The sequence below is a fragment of the Pediculus humanus genome, genomic scaffold (assembly GCF_000006295.1).
Source record: "Pediculus humanus corporis 1103172107457 genomic scaffold, whole genome shotgun sequence".
In the NCBI taxonomy this organism is placed as follows: Eukaryota; Metazoa; Arthropoda; class Insecta; order Psocodea; family Pediculidae; genus Pediculus; species Pediculus humanus.
In genome coordinates this window covers 69,712-88,770 of record NW_002987077.1, presented here as the reverse complement: position 1 = coordinate 88,770, position 19,059 = coordinate 69,712, and the positions used below count along the sequence as shown (strand labels likewise).

The following is a 19,059-nucleotide window of genomic DNA, read 5'->3' as shown; positions in this document are numbered from 1 at the left end:
CGATTAATAAAAAAATAATTTAATTTATTTTTTGTACACACACACACACAAACACACAAGTTTAATCCGAGTTCATGCAGACATAAAAGAGTCAACACTCGAAACTGAACATTTTCTTCTTTTCACATTTAAAACTGAATTGAAATTTTTTGGCCTCTTGCAAGTTTTTATAATTTTTTGTTTTACTTTTTTCTGTTTTCCAACCAGTGAGGGTGAATCGCATGAATTTCTTTTTCTTTTCGATTGACTCATTAAATCAGGACTTCCTACCTCAATTTTACTCGAATTTAACACTCTGAAAAGAATAATGAACACTTAAACAATTAAATAAAAATTAAATTTAGAAAAAAAAGAAAAAAAACCTCCTACTTTGATGGAGTTGAAACGGTTGAATTATTTAATGACTCCCCACTTTTTAATTTTGTTATCAACATACAATCTGTCGTCAAGGGTTGAGTACTAGATTTTGAAATTTCCAAATTTCCTTCATTGGCCTATTTAAAATAAAAAAAACAGAAACAAAAACATAAATTTTTCATTTCTCAGTAAGACTTTAAGACATTTTAAACAACTCACCAGTTGTAGACATGCAAAAAAATATCTGGGTACGTCTCTTCGACTTTGATTTTCGACCAAATCTTGAAATTTCATTAAAGGACGTTCGCTAGGTTGACATGGAAAACTTTTCATTATTTTACTTGCTAATGATTTCATATTTAATGCTCCTCTCCTTTGCGACAAATTTATTTTATCTGCTATCATTTCAAACCATTTGGCTATTTTAACACCCAATTCTTTATTTTGAGCAAACTAAAAGAAGAAGAAGAAGAAAAAGTTAACCGATAAAAAAATAAAAAACTTATATTTTCCTCATGATGGTTCTTCACTCACACTCGATTTGGCTGCATAATGCTCTTTTAATTCTTCATTTACTAATTTTTGATATTCCGATTCGGCAGCAGACGACACTGGATCAAAATTATTTTCACCAGGATCTAAATGAAAAACCAATAAATGATTACTCGAGAAGTGTGCTTAAAATATAGAAACATGGAATTATATTTTGGAATACCTTCTGTATTTGTGATTGTCGGGTTATTATGATTTTCAGTAACCGGAAATGGCAAATCAAAATCTCCATTATCATTAACATCTTCAGGACAATTATCATCATTATCAACTTGATCATGATTTAGTGCAATATCTTCAAAACCACAATCGTCTTCAGTGGCTAAGAAAAAATTTTCATTAAATAATTTAATTAAATATAAAAAAAATTAAAACTTTAATTTATCTCAATACGAATACTCACAAATTTCTGACAGCCTTATAAAACTTGTTTCGAAACCATCAAAACCCAAAAAATTTTTCAAATCTAAAAAAAAAATTTAAATTCAATTTAAAAAAATTTCATTTTTTCATTTAAATATCGACAATTATTTGTATGGACTTACCTTCAATGTTTTCATTAGGATAAAATGCCCCATTTGTATTTTCTATTTAAAAAAAAAAAATTTCAATTAGTTATTTATTCTGCATAATAATGATTAAAAAAATAAATTGTTATATAAAAACTTACTGCGACAATCGACTTTTTTCAATTGTTCTATAAGTTTCATTTCAGCTTTGTAAGCTGAATAAAGTTCTTCGTCTGGAAGGATACCAAATTGGGATTCCGACAAATTTGGCTGAACATATGGAGTAAAAAATGAATCCAAACATTCATTTTTTTTACCCTGTAAACATTTTTTTCCTTTCTTTTTGTGAACCTAAAATAAATTTTAAACAATCATTAATGGATGCAACATATATATATATATATATATATATATATATATAAAAAGTCAAATTGTTTTTTCACAATGTGATTGAAATAATGAATAAAAACAGAAAAAATTTTTTTAAAAAATATTTTAACTTACTTTTTTGTTTATACACAGTTGACACATCAATTTATTCGTTCTTCCTATTCTCATTTTCTTTGTCGATATAACATCTTGAAATTTCGATGGATTCCATAAAATTTCATCCACATCTACGAGAAAATCTGCCGTTTTACTTTTCCTAGAAAAATCATAAATAGTTATTTCATAAAAAAAAGGGTGGATCACATAAAAGAAATGAGAATGAAATCAAATCGGTAAATTTTCTTACATGGCATTTGGAAATTTTGACACATCCGATTCTTTAGAAATATTTAAATTTTTTTCACAGGTTTCTTCGCCCAAAACAGGTTTGTCATCGATTGTAGGAAGTTTTATACTTGATTCAATTGGTAATTCAATTTGACAATTATTATTATTATTATTTTCTTTATCATTTAAAGAAAAAGAATGTTCTAAATTTCCTGGGATTGCATTATCGTTTACAGAATCATCCAACATGATATTATCATCTGTAAATGCTATCGATTCAAAATTCTCCTTGGAATGATCTGAAAAATTATTAAATAAAAAATATGTAAATAAATGTAAATAAATGTAAGGAAATTGTAAAAACAAATCGAATGCATAACATAATACCTAATGTGTTGTTATTTAAATTAGAAACCAATAAAATATTATTGGTAAGTTTTGCAAATATTTCCTTAACTAATAAACATTCTGTTGTAATTATCCAATCTCTCAGTCTGAAAAATAAAACAAAAAAGGACAATTTTAATTTTTAATTTTAAAAAGTATTTATATAATAAATATAATAGTACATAAAGTGCACATACCTTATAACATCCTTGTCATCAAAACATTTATCCAGACAAACATCTAATTTTTTCTTTTTTTTTTTATTTTTTATAAACATATTCGGTATTTTATCGCATAATTTTAATTTATTTTCGTTTACATTATTATTATTATTACTTTCATTCATATTTTTTCCTATTGTAAGAAATCAAAAAAAATTTTTAAAAAAAAAAGATTATCAAGCAAGTATTTTATGATGGTTACAGTTTAAAAAAACAAACCTAGAAGACCAGTTACATTGTCTATTTCTTGAAAATCATCACATGAGAAAAGAGCATCATTTAATTTTCTTCGTCTTCTATTAAAACCGATTCCTTTACGTTTATCTTCATCATCTTGAATATCATCTGAAACTCCACCATCTAAATCTCCTTCAGTTTCACTATCTAATTTTTTTTTACCACCTTGAAAAGATCTGGAAAAAAAAAAAAAAACAATAAAAATAATTTTTCAGATTAAAACAGAAAAAATTAAAACAAATCTATTAAACGAAAACTAAAATTTTTAATATGATACAATCATTATTGTGTATTTACCCTTTATTTTTCAAAGATTCTAATACATGTTCTAAATTTAACCATAAATTATCCACTTTTACTCCATATACTTTTGCTGATGCTTCAATAATAAGTCCAGCTTTTGCAAAATTTATTATAAATGTTTCATCATCTAAATCGGCTCTTAAAAGCAAATCCTTGTATCGTTCTAAAAACTGCAATTTAAAAAAAAAAAAGAACTATTAAAACTAATTGATAATAACTTTACTATAAATATTATTAAATAGAAAAACAATTTATTATAAATTAAAATAACTTAAAAATACATTACCAAAGAAAGTTCTTTTTCATTTTGAGACCCCTTTTTAACCAAATCTTGAATATCTTTATAAAAATTTTCTTCTTCTAAACTAAATTGAGATGGTAGAATCATTGTTGTTATGGTTTTTTTTAAAATAAAAATCTAAAATTAAAAATTGACATTAAACTTTTAACAAATTAAAAAATAAAATAGTAAAGTCAAAAAAAAAAACAAATTATTTTTTCATTTGCATTAAATATATTTTATACAATTTATAATAAATGCAATAATTAATAAAAAGTGATGACAGCATATTTTTAAAAATTTGTCAATTTTATACCTAAAAATATAAAATTTACACTGATTCTAATAATAAAAAAAAAAAAATTTAATTTCAAATTATAAAAAATGTTTGTTTATTAAGTGATGAAAACAACCAATGCTAAAAATTAAATCTTACTCTAAAGATTACTCTAAAAAAGTTAATAAAATTTACATAATTGATTTTAAAATGTAAAACAAAATTTTATAAATTCAAATAATTAATAATTAACATTAAACAAAATAATAAAAAATTAATTTTATCACACTAAACCTTTAATAAAATGAACAATCTAATTGTCGACCCATTTCACTGAAAACAATGCAACGCATTTTTTTAAGCGGCAAGGTAATACTGTAACGGTTTTATAAAATTTTATTATTTGATTGAAAACTACGTAGGATTGTATATTGTTAAAATTATATTATTTTTGTAAAAAACTATTAAAAAAAGTATTTTAATCAACATTTAAGATGTAAATATCTTGAAAAAATAATAAATATAAAACAATATTTTCTACCATAAATAATTATAAGGGAAATTATTTTCATAGCCTTCTTATAATATTGCCATAGAGTTCAAGTTAAAAAATGAAAAAGGAGAGACAAAAAAAAAATGGCGGGGATTTTCGCAACATTATTAAATTATTAAATAAATATTATCAATAAAAATAAATTATCAGCAGATTATTTTTGAAAATTGTGCTCTGATCAATGTAAAAACAAAAAAAATTATCAAATTTAAACAATTCTAAAAACAATATGATTACTGTCTGAAAATATAAATTTTCAAGTAGTCCTTTTTTTTTTTTACAAGAGCTCTTCTTGAAATTTATTATTTTAAAATAAAATTTAAAAAATTCAATTAATGTCACAGTTGTAGCTTTAAAACAATAATTATACTTAGTTCTACTAATTCTTTTAATTATTAATAATGTTAATTACGGTAATTATATTATTGATATTAAAATATTTAGTTTTAATATTAATAATATAAAAATAAATATGACTAATTATTTTATCATACTATTAATAACAAGAGAATGAAAACAATTTTTCAATGACAAAATGTTTTTTTTTTTTATGTTTACTCTGATAAATAAAATAAAAAATGACAATTAATTCTGATAATTAAATTAAATACAAAATGAACGAATCAATTACCTCAATTTTAAAAATAGTTTTCTGTTTTTTTCAATAATTGGACTGAAATAAAATTATGAAAAATAAGGAATGCAAATTATAAACAACGATAAACTTAAAAAATTTTGTAAATTGTTATATAATAAAAAGAAAATTGTTAAAAAAAAAAAAATACCAATAAATAATTGCACAAACAAATAATTATCATATGTTAATATGGCAAGAATATATATATATATATTATCTCATATTTTTAAAAGTGTAATTTTAAAATTAATGTATAAAACAATATTCTGTAAAATATAAAAAAGAAAAAAAAAATTAAAACAACCATATTAGTCATTAATTAAATATATATCTTAAAGTAAGCATATTACATCTAATAATAATAATATTAATAAATAACTATTATATAATAAGTATATATTTATGTGTGTATAATAAAGGCAAGCATCATTGGTACATATCGAAAAAAAAAAATTTTTGTTATTCATTTTTTAACTTGCCTTTTCCCTTAATTAATATATTTAAAATAAAAAAAACTTAAGAACCGGTTACTACGTATAATTTAGGCAAAAAATAACATTCATTTTTATTTTCTAACTTCAAGTATTTTTTAAAGTAGTTTTTTTGGCAATTAATATCGAAAAATACGGTGATTTAAAGGCAATAAATTCTATTTTTTCACACCAACAAACATCTTGGTAAACATTTTCCTATGCTTTTTAATAATATTAATATATTTTTTTAATAGAAAGCTTCTTGAAATTTTTTATGTTAATTACTTAATTTTAGTCTTATAAATACTAATAATACCCGACATTTTACCATTTTAATATTTAAAAAAATGGTAAAGTGGGAAAATTCGAACACATTAATTTATTATAGTACTTTTTTTATTATTAATATTATTATTCATTTTTATACATTTTTTGTAACGTCAAATATTTCGTTAACTTTTCGTTAAATTCAGTTTAGATTAAATTGGCACCACTGCAATTAAAATACAAAAATTACTAAAATACATTTTGTAAAAAAAACATAAAACTTGGATTTTTTAACAAACAGTTGCAAACATTTCGACAAAACTAACTAATTCATATTAACTGTAAGAAGCTCTGGGGTAATGTTAATTACTGAATGTTGTCTCTAATTACAAATAATAATAAATTTGTGTCATCATCATCATCATCATTTTATAAATTATTTCCTTTTCTTATTTAACTTACAACGTGTGAAACATTTGTAACTTACATATACATCTTGTACAAGGGAATTTTTTGCCTTTCTTAAAAATCTTTAAATTAAAAATTAAAGCCAAGCAGTTGCTAAATGTTTTAAGCCTTATACCTATCGACAAAACGAACTGCACAACATAATATCAAAGAAAGAATAAGCCCTAATATTTCCAATATAGCAATACCAGCAACGATTCCGATAACGATGGGAGAATAACCTTCGATATAATCATATACTTTAGAAACACATCCCTGGAAAAATGCAAAATTTTATCATTACTCCATTTTGTTTCCTATTGAGATTCAGTTTTTTAAAAAAATTATGAAATTTTAAATTACCGTTTCATGTATAATGGGTGATATTGGTAATGTTCCCTTTCCGATTCTTCCAGTTTTACACAAAACGTCATCTTTATCTCCTTTGCAACATGATTCAGGTATTTCAAAGTGTTGTAATACTGAAGAAACAGATAAATCCAATTGTGTTTTTTTGTTGTTGTATTGACTGTTAGCCCAATCCATGGGACCCTTTGCCCCACAACATTTAAGCTAGAATAAAAAATATTTATAAATAAACTTTATATCAGTAATATTTTTTTAATTAATTAAAAATGTAACTCATAAAAAAACTAACTTCTTTTTGAATGGTATCAATTGTAACTGTACGACTATCAATTATCCCATATTCTTCTTCTATGGTTTTTTGAAAACTGACTTCGACTAAATTTTTCAATTCGTTTCGATTCGTGTACGCCCAAGCAAAAGCTGCAATTTCTGCTGCCACAACGACCAAGAGTATACAAAAGAACTGAAAGAAAAACAAAACTTAAATTACAATTTTTTTTTCACAATAAATATTTAACTAACATTTTTATAAAACCATTATGACCTACATTAATGAATAACAAAAAATTAAACAATAGGAATTTAAAACCGTTAAAAATACTTACAGATACTAATAAACACTGAGACTCGTTACATGCTCCACAGCAACCCAATACTCCTACGAGTAATATAAGAATACCTATTGCCAGAAAAACATATATACCAGATTGGAAGTTTTGTTCATCTTGAGTAACTCTTAAATATGCTGAGGAATCAGTAAGAAGCCATATGCAAAGAGCCACAATAGCAAGACCGATAATCTAAATCATGTATTTTAATTAGTTATAATAAAAAAGAGAAAAAAAATTTTTTTAAATTGTCAATTAAATTCAACCTAAATTTTCAATTTGAACATGTAAAAACAAATAAAAAAAATTTATTTAATAGATTTCCCATACATGATTCGAATTTAAATTTTAATAAATTAAAATTATTATTACATAAACAAAAATATTTTAATTAATGTTAACATGAATTTTTATTTTAAAATAATTAACTGTAATAATTAACTCTCTGTAATTGTTTAATTACAAATGAAACGATACATTAAATATATATAATTTTTTAATAAATATAATATAAATATCCTCCAATTAATAAAAATAAAAAGCTGTTTTGAAAAAAATTCTTCTTTAAAGGGATAGAATGTAATTTTTAATAAAAATTTATTGGTTTTATTTACTCTTTTTTTTTTTTTTTTTATTAAAAAAAAAGAAGAGAAAAAAAAATGTGGTACATGATAAATTACACGCCCTTCCGTAAAAAAATATAGCCTACAATAATTTTATTATGAATTAATTGAGCAACGTAACTCTTCGGGCAAATCGTCATAAAAGGCAAAGAAGCCAAAAAAAATATATTGATAGAGTGGGCGGCACTAAGCTTTGTCTTACATAAACAATTATTTTAAAATATTTACCCAAAATATAAGATTTATCACAACAACTAAATACTTTAATATAGAATAACAACTGTTCGAACCCATTTCAACTGTAATAAGTTACGTCTTAAAACTTAAACACGATGAAATTTTAAAAAAAAAAAAAAAAAAAAAAAAAATCCTTTAATTAAGCAGGTCTATTATGCACGCTTTGTCAAATAAATATTACAACTAATGAAAGTGTCTATTGACACGATAAATTCAAATGTGAATTAAATAAATAAAAATTGTTAAATTGTTTTCTTTTTTCTTTTTTTTTCTATAACACGAATAAAATTATCAAACATGGCTTAATAAAAAAAAAAAAAAAGAAACTTTTTATATTATCACTGACGATTTAATTCAAGTTAAAATGTATTTTATTGTTAAAATTATTTGTGTGAGCACCGCCCGCGTTTAAAAAATTTTGTTGTTCTTTAATGCCCACCTATTAAATCATCATTAATTTTATAAAAATTTTTATTTAATTCATTTAAATATATTTTCTATGACGTTTTATTTTACCGATAATTATTTTGATGGTATGAAGAGAAAATAGTTTTTTAAATTGTTTTTTTATCGGTTTTTAAATCCAAAAAAAAATTCATAAAAGACCGGACATTCATTAACTTCAACTAAAGTTCAAATATGAACCAACAATAATTCTTTTTTTTTTAAATTAATTTGAATTTTTTGTTTTAATAAATTTTTCGTTTCAATTATTCTTTTACAGTTCCGAAGTTTAACGAAAACCAAAAAAAATTATTTTCTTTTTCGTTCAATATATTTAATCAATAAATTTTGAGCCATTTGCTGCTGCATAAAATCCTACATAACCGTTAAAAAAATGAAAATTCATGGACAAAAAGAAAAAATTATTTTCCAAAACATAAACTGATAAAAAAAAGTAAAAAAACTATTACTTTAAACAATATCTAAAAGAACCAAAATATAAATTTAATATTAAACGATTGTATAAATAGGATTCAATAAGAGTAAAAATCGCCATATGCAATTTGAATTATATTCAAATTTAATGTAATAAATAATTAAAAAAAAAAAAAAAACATTAATTTTCCGTTTTAAACATGATAAATTTTTAACATCTTGAAAAATAGTAGAATTTACGAAATTTATAATTTGTCATTTCAAAGTATTTAAATTAATTAATATGGTTATTACAATAATTTCACAAAAAATTTAAAATGGGGCAATGTAATACTTTCCTTTTTAAAATGGCCGACTATAAACCTATTTTTGACAAACCCCCCTTAAAACTTTGATAAATGACAAAACTTACTTTAATGTTTCTCTCAACTTTTAGTTTTAACCTGGAAATGATTTTCTTTTCCATTTCAAACTTAAATAAAAAGAATTAGAATGAATGAAGAAGACGTTAAAAAATTATAAATTATTTTCATTAGAAAATGAAATAAATAAAATTAATGTAAAAAAAAAAAAAAAAGTCTAAAAATAAAAACCGAATAAATAAATTAAAACTTAAAAGATTATAAAAAATAACGCAAAATTTTATATCTCAAATAAATAAATAAATAAATAAAAATTCACATTTTCTACCACAATTATTCTATCATTTATGCAAAAAAATGTTCTCTTATATGCCAATTTTCACAAGCGTTGTAGCTTTTCCAGATTTTTTTTTTTACAACAAGAAAGAGTCAGAAAAAAGAGAAATGTAATTTCGAATGTCGTCAAAACTAACAATAACTTATTAATTATAATTATTAATATAATTAATTAAAAAAAAATTTTTTTTTTTTTTTATTTAAATGCATTTACGTCATTCAATTTCACTATTTTTTTTATTATTATTTTAAATATGATAAGTATATTACGTTATTTTTAATTATTAAAAGTATTATTATTATTATTATTATTATTATTATTAAGTGAGAAAATCGTTAATTTCAGATTTGGATAATATTTTGGTAGGTTGCTGCAAATTGGGAGGTGAACTAACAATCGGACTCAATGTTGGCAAAGTCATAGAGTTATTCATCAAACCGTTTTGATTAAATGGCTGATTAATAAAATTTAAATTGCTTTTATTTAAATTACTAGCAGGCGGTGACTGAATTCCTGAAAATTTTAAAAATATATATATATATATATAAAACTTTCTTTTTTTTTTTAAAATCTTGACACGCGGGATAATAATACGAACCCATAAAAGGACCGTTAAATGAATTATTTGACGGTAGCATCCAGGAACCCGAAGACATATTCGGTTGTTGTTGAGTCGATGATTTTAAATTGGGTAATAAAATATTTTTATTCGCCATGTTTGATTGCGGAGTCAAATTAACGGATAATTTCATTTCGTTTAAATTCGATTGCAAAAGAACATCCGTTAAATCCTTGGGTTTGTTTTTAATCGGCTCGTTATTCGCATTCGTGCTCACCAGACTGGGTTGTTTTATAAATTTCCGTAAAGTTTCTTGTTCTTTTACGATTCTATCGAATAGAAAAAAAAAAAAAAAAAAAATTTTGGTTAATTTTCAAGTGTAATACAATTTAAAAAAAAAAAAAACCTTTGTTTAAATACCTTTGTTTATCTTCCAACGTAAGATTACTGGGTGGAGATTGTATTTTACTCTCTTTCGGTTGTTCATCTAACGTTAAAAAAATTGAATCCAAATCACGTTTGGTTTCTGTATTTTTTTGATTGAATAAATTTTCTTGTATGGAATTCGAAGTTGATAAAGAACTGAAATTAAAATTAATTTTTTATCAATTATTACTCCATTATCAATATATATTAAATATAAAAACAAAAAGGAAGACATTTTACCTTGTTTGCTCAGACATGGCGTTCAATTGTTTTATTTTCGATCTATGTTCATTTTCAACTCTGCTAATCATATCTTTCAAAACCGAAAATAACGTGTTGAATTGATTTAACGTCAAACCATTTTCGATTGTTAACGGCATTAAAAATGGTATCACTTTCGTCGCGATCACGTCTTTGGGAATCCCCAACTTTTTATGATTTAACGTTATTTTATAAATACCTGAAAAGTGAAAATTTCGTTTGAAAAATTACATCAAGGAAATTTAAAATATTTTTTTTTTTTTTTTAGGTACGTTTATAATTACCTAATATCCCCATGAGAACCGGCGGATCTCTACTAGGTATTTCTTGTAAAAATGGTAATATTTCATCTAAAACTAACCATTTATCAAGACTATCGAGTAATTTTCCGATGCATACCAAACTGTTTACGCGTACCTGAAATATATTTTAAGTGTTTTTTTTATTATTACATCGACTTCTTCGAAATCACGCCATTCTTTAATATTTTACTACAAAACAAAAAAAAATTTACCGATAAATATGATGTTTTGATACACATTCGTTTAATCCGAGGCAAAACTGCATTTTTCATTGCCGAATAATCTATGAGACCTGAAAATGTTGGTAAAACCGTTAAACACATTTCTTGTATTTGTTGAACGTCCGATTCTAACGCTCTATAAAGCATGGGTAAAACATCCGTTTTGACTTCTTCCGCGGGTGTGAGTTTCAATAATAATTCCATTTTTTGCATAAAAATAAGAAGTATCTGTAATTAGAATAAATTGAAATTTAGTTTTATTGGATGAATACAAGAAAACACTGATAAATTCACTTTACCTGAACAGGTGTAGTCATTTTCATTGCTGATTGCAAATATTGAAATATGTGAGTCATGTACTCTTGCTGAGAGCATGTTTCTGCTACTTGCAACATTGCAGGTAATACAAAAGGTACCATACTTGAATTAGTAAATTCTTTACCTAAACATGGCACGACCCTGCAAAAAAAAAAAAAAAAAAAAAATCTGAGTGATAAAAATGCATTTACCTCATGTGAAAGAATAAAAATGATAATAATTACCTATAGATGCAAACTCTTTGAGGAAAATTTTGTATGATCGGAGGTAATCCTTTGTAAAATTGGGATTTCTGTAGCTTGTCCCATTGAAAAAGGGAATCCAAATAATTTAAAGTTTTAACTCCGACATCTTCAAAAAATTCAACCTGAAATTAATTATATAAGTGATTTTTATCAAATAAATAAATTAAAATATAAATTGTAATTCAATGCAATTAACATGTTGTAAAATAATAGAAATTACTTACTTTTGTAAACTGATGAGCATCAGGTCGTAATTCAGGTGTGGTATGAAGCATAAGTTTTGTAAGATCTTGTAAACCTAAAGGAATGTTACTAAAGGAGTTTTTTTGAATATTTTTTAGCTACAAATAAATATTAAATTTAGCAATAAACTTTTGAAATATTTAAAATAAAAAAAACAAAACAATAATATTATTTAAATTAAAAAATTATGTAGTATCATACATACTTCGGAAATTTTTTTGACATAATAGTTCCAATCACCATTATAAGAAAAAAGAGGTTTTCCATTATTATAAATGGCATATATTAGCATTCCAAATGAAAACATATCACTTGATGATGAAAGATTAGTTGATAATAAGCTACTTTCTGGAGCTAGATAATCCAAGTTTGGTTGAGCTGAATTCGGAAGTATCTGCGAATAATCTATCGAGGGCCAAGATACCTGAAAAAAATGATTGATTTTATTAAAAATTTTGAAACTTATTATTTTGGAAAAAAATCTTGAATTGTATTTTATACTTACTGATCCATCTGCTTTTACATCACCATGCAGACTGAAATCAAAGCCGAAAATTTTCCAAGCACCTTGTTGATTTATTATTATCGATTCAGGTGAAATATTTCTATGAAGTAATTTTACATCCGAATGAAGAAAAGCAAGTCCTTCTGCAACCTAAAACAAGTTTGTATATTTTAAAGTCACTTTAATTATTAAAATAAAATTATTACTAAAAATATGTAATAAAACCATTAAAATCAATTATATGTAAATCGAAAAGCAAAAGACTTAAATTATTGCATTTACTCAAACTTTTAAATAAATAAATTATTTTACCTGTAATAAGCCATATTTTATCTCAATCTCATATAATTTATAATCCTTTATTGATGTAGAAGATGATAAAGATTCAGAATTTTTTAAAACATTACATAAACTTGAAAAAACTGGTTCAGTCGCAAAAGCCAAGCTTTCCCTGGATTCCTCCATTGGATGCTGAACAGTAAGTATCTGAGGATGGCGTAATTTAGTCAACTGTGTAACCCCACTTTTTAATGATTCTAAAATTACATCCTTATTTTCTCTTGGAAATTTATCAAGCAACCTTTTTTCAAATATAAATATTGATGCCTCTTGTTTAGTTGATTTTTTAAAACCTTGAAAAACTTTCCACATGAGGCCTAAAAAAAAAAAATAGGAAACAGATGCTTTTTTTACATCTATTCGATTAAAATCTCAAATAAATTTTTTTAATAACTTAATTACCTGGACCAGCACAACATGTGTGATTAGTAATTTCATACTCTCTAGTTACTGGATTTCCTGGTAAAACTCCAGAAAATTGTGAAACAGTATTAGTTACCGTTGATTTTAATTTATTAAATACATCCATTGTTTATAATATAATAATTTATAAATACTTAAATATAATATTTAATAAAAATTATGAAATTAATTTGTTTCATGACACTTTATCATAAAAAATGTTTATATAAAACACTTTCCTTGATATTATGACTAATTTTTTTTTAATTTTTTTTAAATGCTATGACTTTACACAATTGTGTACTTAACATATTACAATATTTTAATAAATAATATTACATTTAAAACAAAAAAAAAAAAATCTTAAAAAATTAGTTAAAATTAAAAAATTTTTGTACTTAAAAAAGTCTTTGATAAAAAAAAAAAAAAAAAAAAAAATACACAAATAATTTAATAAGGAAAAACAAAAATTTTAATATTAAAATTAAGTTTTCCAAAACGTCAAAAATTAACAGATAACATATTTATTTCAAAAGTAATATATATTTACGACCCGGATTTTATTTGCACATTTTTTAATATAATAGTTTTCATATTTATTTAAAATCGAAAATAAAAACTTATTTTATAATAACTGTGCACACTTTAATAATAAAAACACAAAAATTTAAGATAATATAAGGTATTTTCCAATGCCAATTAATTTTTTGAAGTTTTAAATGAAAATCACTTTTACACAAAGTCGACAAAATTCCCTTAACCAAGTGTCGAATGATTTATCAATATTTTTTTTTTTTTTTAATCTGAGTAACTCTGATCAGGAAATTAAACTATCAAAATTATAATTATTAATTAAAATACAAATTGCAGAAATGAACTTCCCAATTAAATTATTACTTAATAATATTCTACTAAATAAATTTGTCTACTTTGATAATCACAAAATTTTAAAATTTTAATGTAAATTATTTAAATCAGGAAAATGAATAGACTTTTATTTATTAATAAAATTATAATATTTAACAATAATTTTTTTAAATGTTTATTTATATATATATATAGATAGATAGTTTATTCCCTTTATTAAATATTAATTATATTTTAAAACTTAACACATATTTATTTGTCAAAAAAAAAAAACAATTGTTTGGCTATCATTAAAAATTATAATTATTTAATGCAAAATTACATTGATATATAAGTAAAATTAAAATATTTGTGTTTACAGACGTTTGAAAGACTTAAAAAAACTGAATAAAAATTTATTTTTAAACAAAGAGCGATAATAAAAATTTAAACCTTGGTCTCTATGGTTTGAGATATTTGATTTTCATTGCAAGGTTCTAAGTTTTTATTCATGTTTCTGGCTTGTTGAGTTGCCGCTTCAATATGTCTATCCATTTCACACACCAATATGGATCTATACGTTTCGTAGCGCATGACTATTTCTTCCAATTCTTTTCTATACAATCTAGTTAACATTGCATTAAAACAATCCAATTCCGGAAGCCTAAACATTTCCCAACGTAATTTGTGATCGGTTTCCGGGGATGCTCTTGAAAAAACCACAAGCCAGTGTGGAATTTCTTGGCTCAAATAAGGATTGGCTGGTACAAGTACGCTGTGAGGGTGAAAATGCGTGTGATGGGGTAAAATTCTAGGAGGGGGTCTAGGTTGCCGGTAAACATATTGAGGAGCGCAAGGATGTTCGTATTGAGCTTGTCTGGTGACGTGATTAACGTAGTAAGTGCCATATTCCGGTGATTCGATTCTTTCCCAACCGGTTGGCAATCCTTCTTTTTCCAACGGATGACTCCAATGAGTGGTTTTTGTATTATGATCGATGTAATACTTTCTACCACGAAGAGTTAAATCAACAGACCATCCGGGAGGAAGAGGAAGTTCTTCTGCAGAATCGCTTAATCCCCTAGCACCGTCATCTTTTAAAGATTGTAATTCGTGTGTAGAGTGAGAAAGTCCAGGTGGTAAAACTTGGTCTTCGTACATTTGCATTGACGTAATGAGTTGATAATTGTCGACGTGATGAAAGTTACTTTCTTGTTCCTGCTGGTCATATCTCCTTCTGTCGGGAACTTCGCTAACGTTAAGTATATACGACGATCCAGATGTTTGTGGACGATTACATTCTAAATCGTACTGGTTGGGCACATAGTGATTAATGTAGGGATTGCAATTGAAATTCGTACCAACAGCACCGATGGAATTTGAAAAACGGCTTCTTTGTATATCACTACCAGTATTTAAGTTGCTTAATCTTTGAGTTAAATCCGGAAGTGAATTGTTCGGAGTGAATTTACCATTTTTTCCAAATGAAAAACCTCCAGATTGAGAATTCGAGTTAACAATAGCTTGAGTAGATTTCGACGAGGCTGGATGTTGTCCTTTTTTCTTTAAGGGTTCCGTGCTCCATACATTGATTATAGGCAGTTCGGGAGGAGTTTCTTTTTTCATATATTTTCCAACAACGCCTTCTCGTATAGATCTTAATTCCTTATTTTTTTTAGACAACATTATGTGACAAGCCTAAAATAAATTTTCTAATTAATTTAAAATAAAAAAAAAAATAATTTACATTTTTACTCGTCAAAATTTTGACGTCACTAATTTTTTTAACGTAAATCAATAAATAATTACCTTATATTTATAAATTTTTTTTTTTTTTTTGGATCGGTATTAAAAAAATTATTAAGGCTAAAAGCAATTTCAATGCTTTATTTAAGAACAAGTTTCTTTTTTTTTTTTTTTTAAATATAAATTTATAATTTTTTAAATTAAAAAGTCCAGTATTCTATGTAAAATGCTTCTAAAATTGTTTTCAATGGAATCTGATCCGTCTAAATAAGTCACATTTGTACACTTTCTAAGCACTTCATCATAATGAATAAGGTATAATGGCCACACATATTTTTCAAAATATCCAGGCACATCTGGCGGTTTATAAATTCTAGTTTTACGCCTTTCGAAACACAGTGTTTTACTCATCGTAAAATAAAATTTCAAATCGCATAAATCTTGCAATTGATCATCATTAAATATTAAAAATCCTTCAATAAATAATATGTTGGGAACCAACTGAAGCTTTTGAAATTTATTGATTATGCAATAAACAGAAGGTATGACGTCGGTTGAGCAAAATTTCTCTTTAAATTTTATTTCAATTTCTGTTGATTTACACTGAGTAGTGGTTGTGGAATTACTCGATTCTATAACTCCTCTAATTTGATTTTTAAAAGCAGCCATGTCGATGCTAGATAGAATTTCAAAGTTTATATGATTGAGCTCTGGAATTTTAGTATGTTTTTCACTTTTTTCATCGTAAAAGTAATCATCTTGTTGCAACAGTACACTGTTACCAAACAATGAATGAAGTTCCTTTGCAATTGTTGTTTTTCCACTACAAGTAGCCCCGGAAATCCCAATCACAAGCCAATTTTCTCTAGGCATTATTTTTCCTTGTATAAAATAACCACAGTGTAAATTATTAGGCTACCGAGAAAAGCTAGACCGAATAAAGCCGGTATGACAATTGTAAATTTTGGTCCGGGGAAAAATTTCACAATTATATGAGTTGTTTCAAAAAAGGGTAAAGCGATGACACAAAATGTGTACCATATAAAGAATGATATTGCTAATCCTAGTACTATTTTTCCTATCATCCAATTTAGTGTCCCTGTAAACAAACATAAATGAACACCACACACTAAACACCACAAAAAAAAAATAAGAAAAATCACAATCACTTTCACATAAAATAATTAGGAATAATAACACAAAAGAGGATAAAACAAATTGTTTGTTAAGTTTACATCAAACTGGTAATAACTGATAATAAATAAAAATTTAGTAAATATTAATTTGTTGATAATGGATATCATTTTTACATTTTTTTTTTTTTTTCTGATAAAATTCTGAACTTTTAAATAAACTCTTGTTATGTAACTTATTTTTTACATACAACATGACACATTTTATGACCTTTTCAAAACACTTAAACTGATGATTGTCTTCATTTAAAATAATAAAATTCTTAAAAATTATGACATTCTTTTAAAAATAAAATAAAATTTTTTGTACGATCGACTCTTACATAAATTAAAATAACAAGTTCAAAATAAGTATTGAATGGGTAAACCCTAATTAAATTTTGCAATTGTTTAAAAACAAAAATTTAATAAAACAACAAAACTAAAATATTTTTTTATAAACTAAACCACATCATTTTTTGAATTTCTAAAAAAAAATTTTTTCAAATATGTTCGACAACATTATCGTTATCGATTCAACAATTGTTCCATTTTATATGTTATATAAAAATAATTCATCAATCATTAATACTTAATAAAACTTTAAATATTATAAGTTTATTTCAATGGGAAATTATTTAATAATGATGATTTATTAAAAAAAGGTATACATACTTTTTAATATTTTTATAACCAAATCTAAGGAATTGTAATTTCAACTGTTTAAATATTCTCGTTCAAATTCCTCGAAATCTTTTTCTGAAAAAACAGTTGATTCTTCTTCTTTTTCTTTTTTGTTGTTTTCTACATTAGATCTTTTATTTTTCGAGAGAACAATATGATTTTGTAATACCTAAAACCAAATAATTTTTTCCCATAAAATAAAATTTCCTGCTGGTACTTTAGTTTTTATTATATGCTATTGTACTATTATTTTTTCAATAAGTTATTTAATAATTTGTGTTAGTCTTTAACTGCACAGTATATTAATATCTTTTAATAAACACATACTTTTTGAGTTTCATCCACTGAATTCTGGTTATTTAATTGTTTAATTTTCTCCAGATTTTGTAAAATATTTTCTTCTGATAATGTTTTGCTGATATTTTTAACAGAAGTCCAATTTTTTTTCTTTTTAAGCTTTTGCAAGGTAGATTTTTTCGCCTCTTAAAACAATAATAATAATAATAATAATCATTTATAATTTCATTTAATTTTTATGACAGAAAAAAGGTAATGAATCAAAATTCTTTTTGTTTAAGAAATTATAGTTCTCAGTTAAATGCATTTGAAAAAATACATTATGAGAAACGTATATAAAAAAAAATTAATTTTACAGCATGCCTAAAATTACACATTTAAAGAGAATGATGAACTGCTAGGCTTTTATCTGATTTTTGTCAAATGTCAAAGCCTATAGAAAATAAAAAAAAAAAATTATTTAGAAAATAGGTCACTCACTCTTGATAGGATTGCTGTCTTCAAAAAGTTTTGAGCTTTTCTGCAGTAAAAATTTTGACATTGCTTTTACAATGATATTTGTTGTCAATGTGGGAATTTTTGTACTCTCATAATATTATGTTGGCAGACATGCGAATGAATAACTTTGGATTGAAGTAAAAAAAAAAAAAAATTTTTTTTTTTTTTTTTTTTTTTTAAAACTTTAAAAAAATTCAAATGGCATATTTAAATATTACAAAAAAAAATCAAAAAAAAAAGAAATTTTTTTTTGTTATTTTTAAAATATCTTATGGAGTAAAAAAATTAAAAGAAACAACAGAAAAATAAACGACAAAAATTAAACAAAATTTTTTTTTTATATACAGCAAATGATTACTCATC

General features: G+C 24.2%; 7 protein-coding genes across 7 annotated transcripts; all 7 read right to left on the bottom strand.

The window, feature by feature from the left end:
* Positions 1-72: 72 nt before the first annotated feature.
* Phum_PHUM105970 (uncharacterized protein) lies at positions 73-3,671 on the bottom strand (the record flags this gene model as incomplete). Its single annotated transcript, XM_002424013.1, has 11 exons — positions 73-295; positions 370-494; positions 577-810; positions 892-995; positions 1,073-1,231; positions 1,580-1,769; positions 1,923-2,064; positions 2,155-2,395; positions 2,963-3,156; positions 3,278-3,453; positions 3,570-3,671. 11 exons carry the CDS (start codon positions 3,669-3,671, stop codon positions 73-75), a joined length of 1,890 nt encoding a protein of 629 aa, XP_002424058.1.
* Positions 3,672-6,340: 2,669 nt separating this feature from the next.
* Positions 6,341-8,111, bottom strand: Phum_PHUM105960 (CD82 antigen, putative; the record flags this gene model as incomplete). The annotated part of the gene is made up of 5 exons (XM_002424012.1): positions 6,341-6,493; positions 6,581-6,790; positions 6,876-7,049; positions 7,192-7,386; positions 8,046-8,111. The coding sequence occupies 5 exons, from the start codon at positions 8,109-8,111 to the stop codon at positions 6,341-6,343; spliced, it is 798 nt and encodes a 265-aa protein (XP_002424057.1).
* A 721-nt stretch (positions 8,112-8,832) lies between these two features.
* Phum_PHUM105950 (uncharacterized protein) lies at positions 8,833-9,399 on the bottom strand (the record flags this gene model as incomplete). Its single annotated transcript, XM_002424011.1, has 2 exons — positions 8,833-8,939; positions 9,297-9,399. 2 exons carry the CDS (start codon positions 9,397-9,399, stop codon positions 8,833-8,835), a joined length of 210 nt encoding a protein of 69 aa, XP_002424056.1.
* A 1,454-nt stretch (positions 9,400-10,853) lies between these two features.
* On the bottom strand, positions 10,854-13,580 carry Phum_PHUM105940 (uncharacterized protein; the record flags this gene model as incomplete). Its single annotated transcript, XM_002424010.1, has 11 exons — positions 10,854-11,077; positions 11,163-11,295; positions 11,393-11,629; positions 11,701-11,860; positions 11,944-12,086; positions 12,189-12,276; positions 12,310-12,335; positions 12,413-12,631; positions 12,713-12,862; positions 13,025-13,368; positions 13,454-13,580. 11 exons carry the CDS (start codon positions 13,578-13,580, stop codon positions 10,854-10,856), a joined length of 1,851 nt encoding a protein of 616 aa, XP_002424055.1.
* A 1,166-nt stretch (positions 13,581-14,746) lies between these two features.
* On the bottom strand, positions 14,747-15,985 carry Phum_PHUM105930 (uncharacterized protein; the record flags this gene model as incomplete). Its single annotated transcript, XM_002424009.1, has 1 exon — positions 14,747-15,985. One exon carries the CDS (start codon positions 15,983-15,985, stop codon positions 14,747-14,749), a length of 1,239 nt encoding a protein of 412 aa, XP_002424054.1.
* A 255-nt stretch (positions 15,986-16,240) lies between these two features.
* On the bottom strand, positions 16,241-16,918 carry Phum_PHUM105920 (Nicotinamide riboside kinase, putative; the record flags this gene model as incomplete). The annotated part of the gene is made up of 2 exons (XM_002424008.1): positions 16,241-16,683; positions 16,780-16,918. The coding sequence occupies 2 exons, from the start codon at positions 16,916-16,918 to the stop codon at positions 16,241-16,243; spliced, it is 582 nt and encodes a 193-aa protein (XP_002424053.1).
* A 1,014-nt stretch (positions 16,919-17,932) lies between these two features.
* On the bottom strand, positions 17,933-18,739 carry Phum_PHUM105910 (uncharacterized protein; the record flags this gene model as incomplete). Its single annotated transcript, XM_002424007.1, has 3 exons — positions 17,933-18,070; positions 18,229-18,383; positions 18,679-18,739. The coding sequence occupies 3 exons, from the start codon at positions 18,737-18,739 to the stop codon at positions 17,933-17,935; spliced, it is 354 nt and encodes a 117-aa protein (XP_002424052.1).
* Positions 18,740-19,059: the final 320 nt, after the last annotated feature.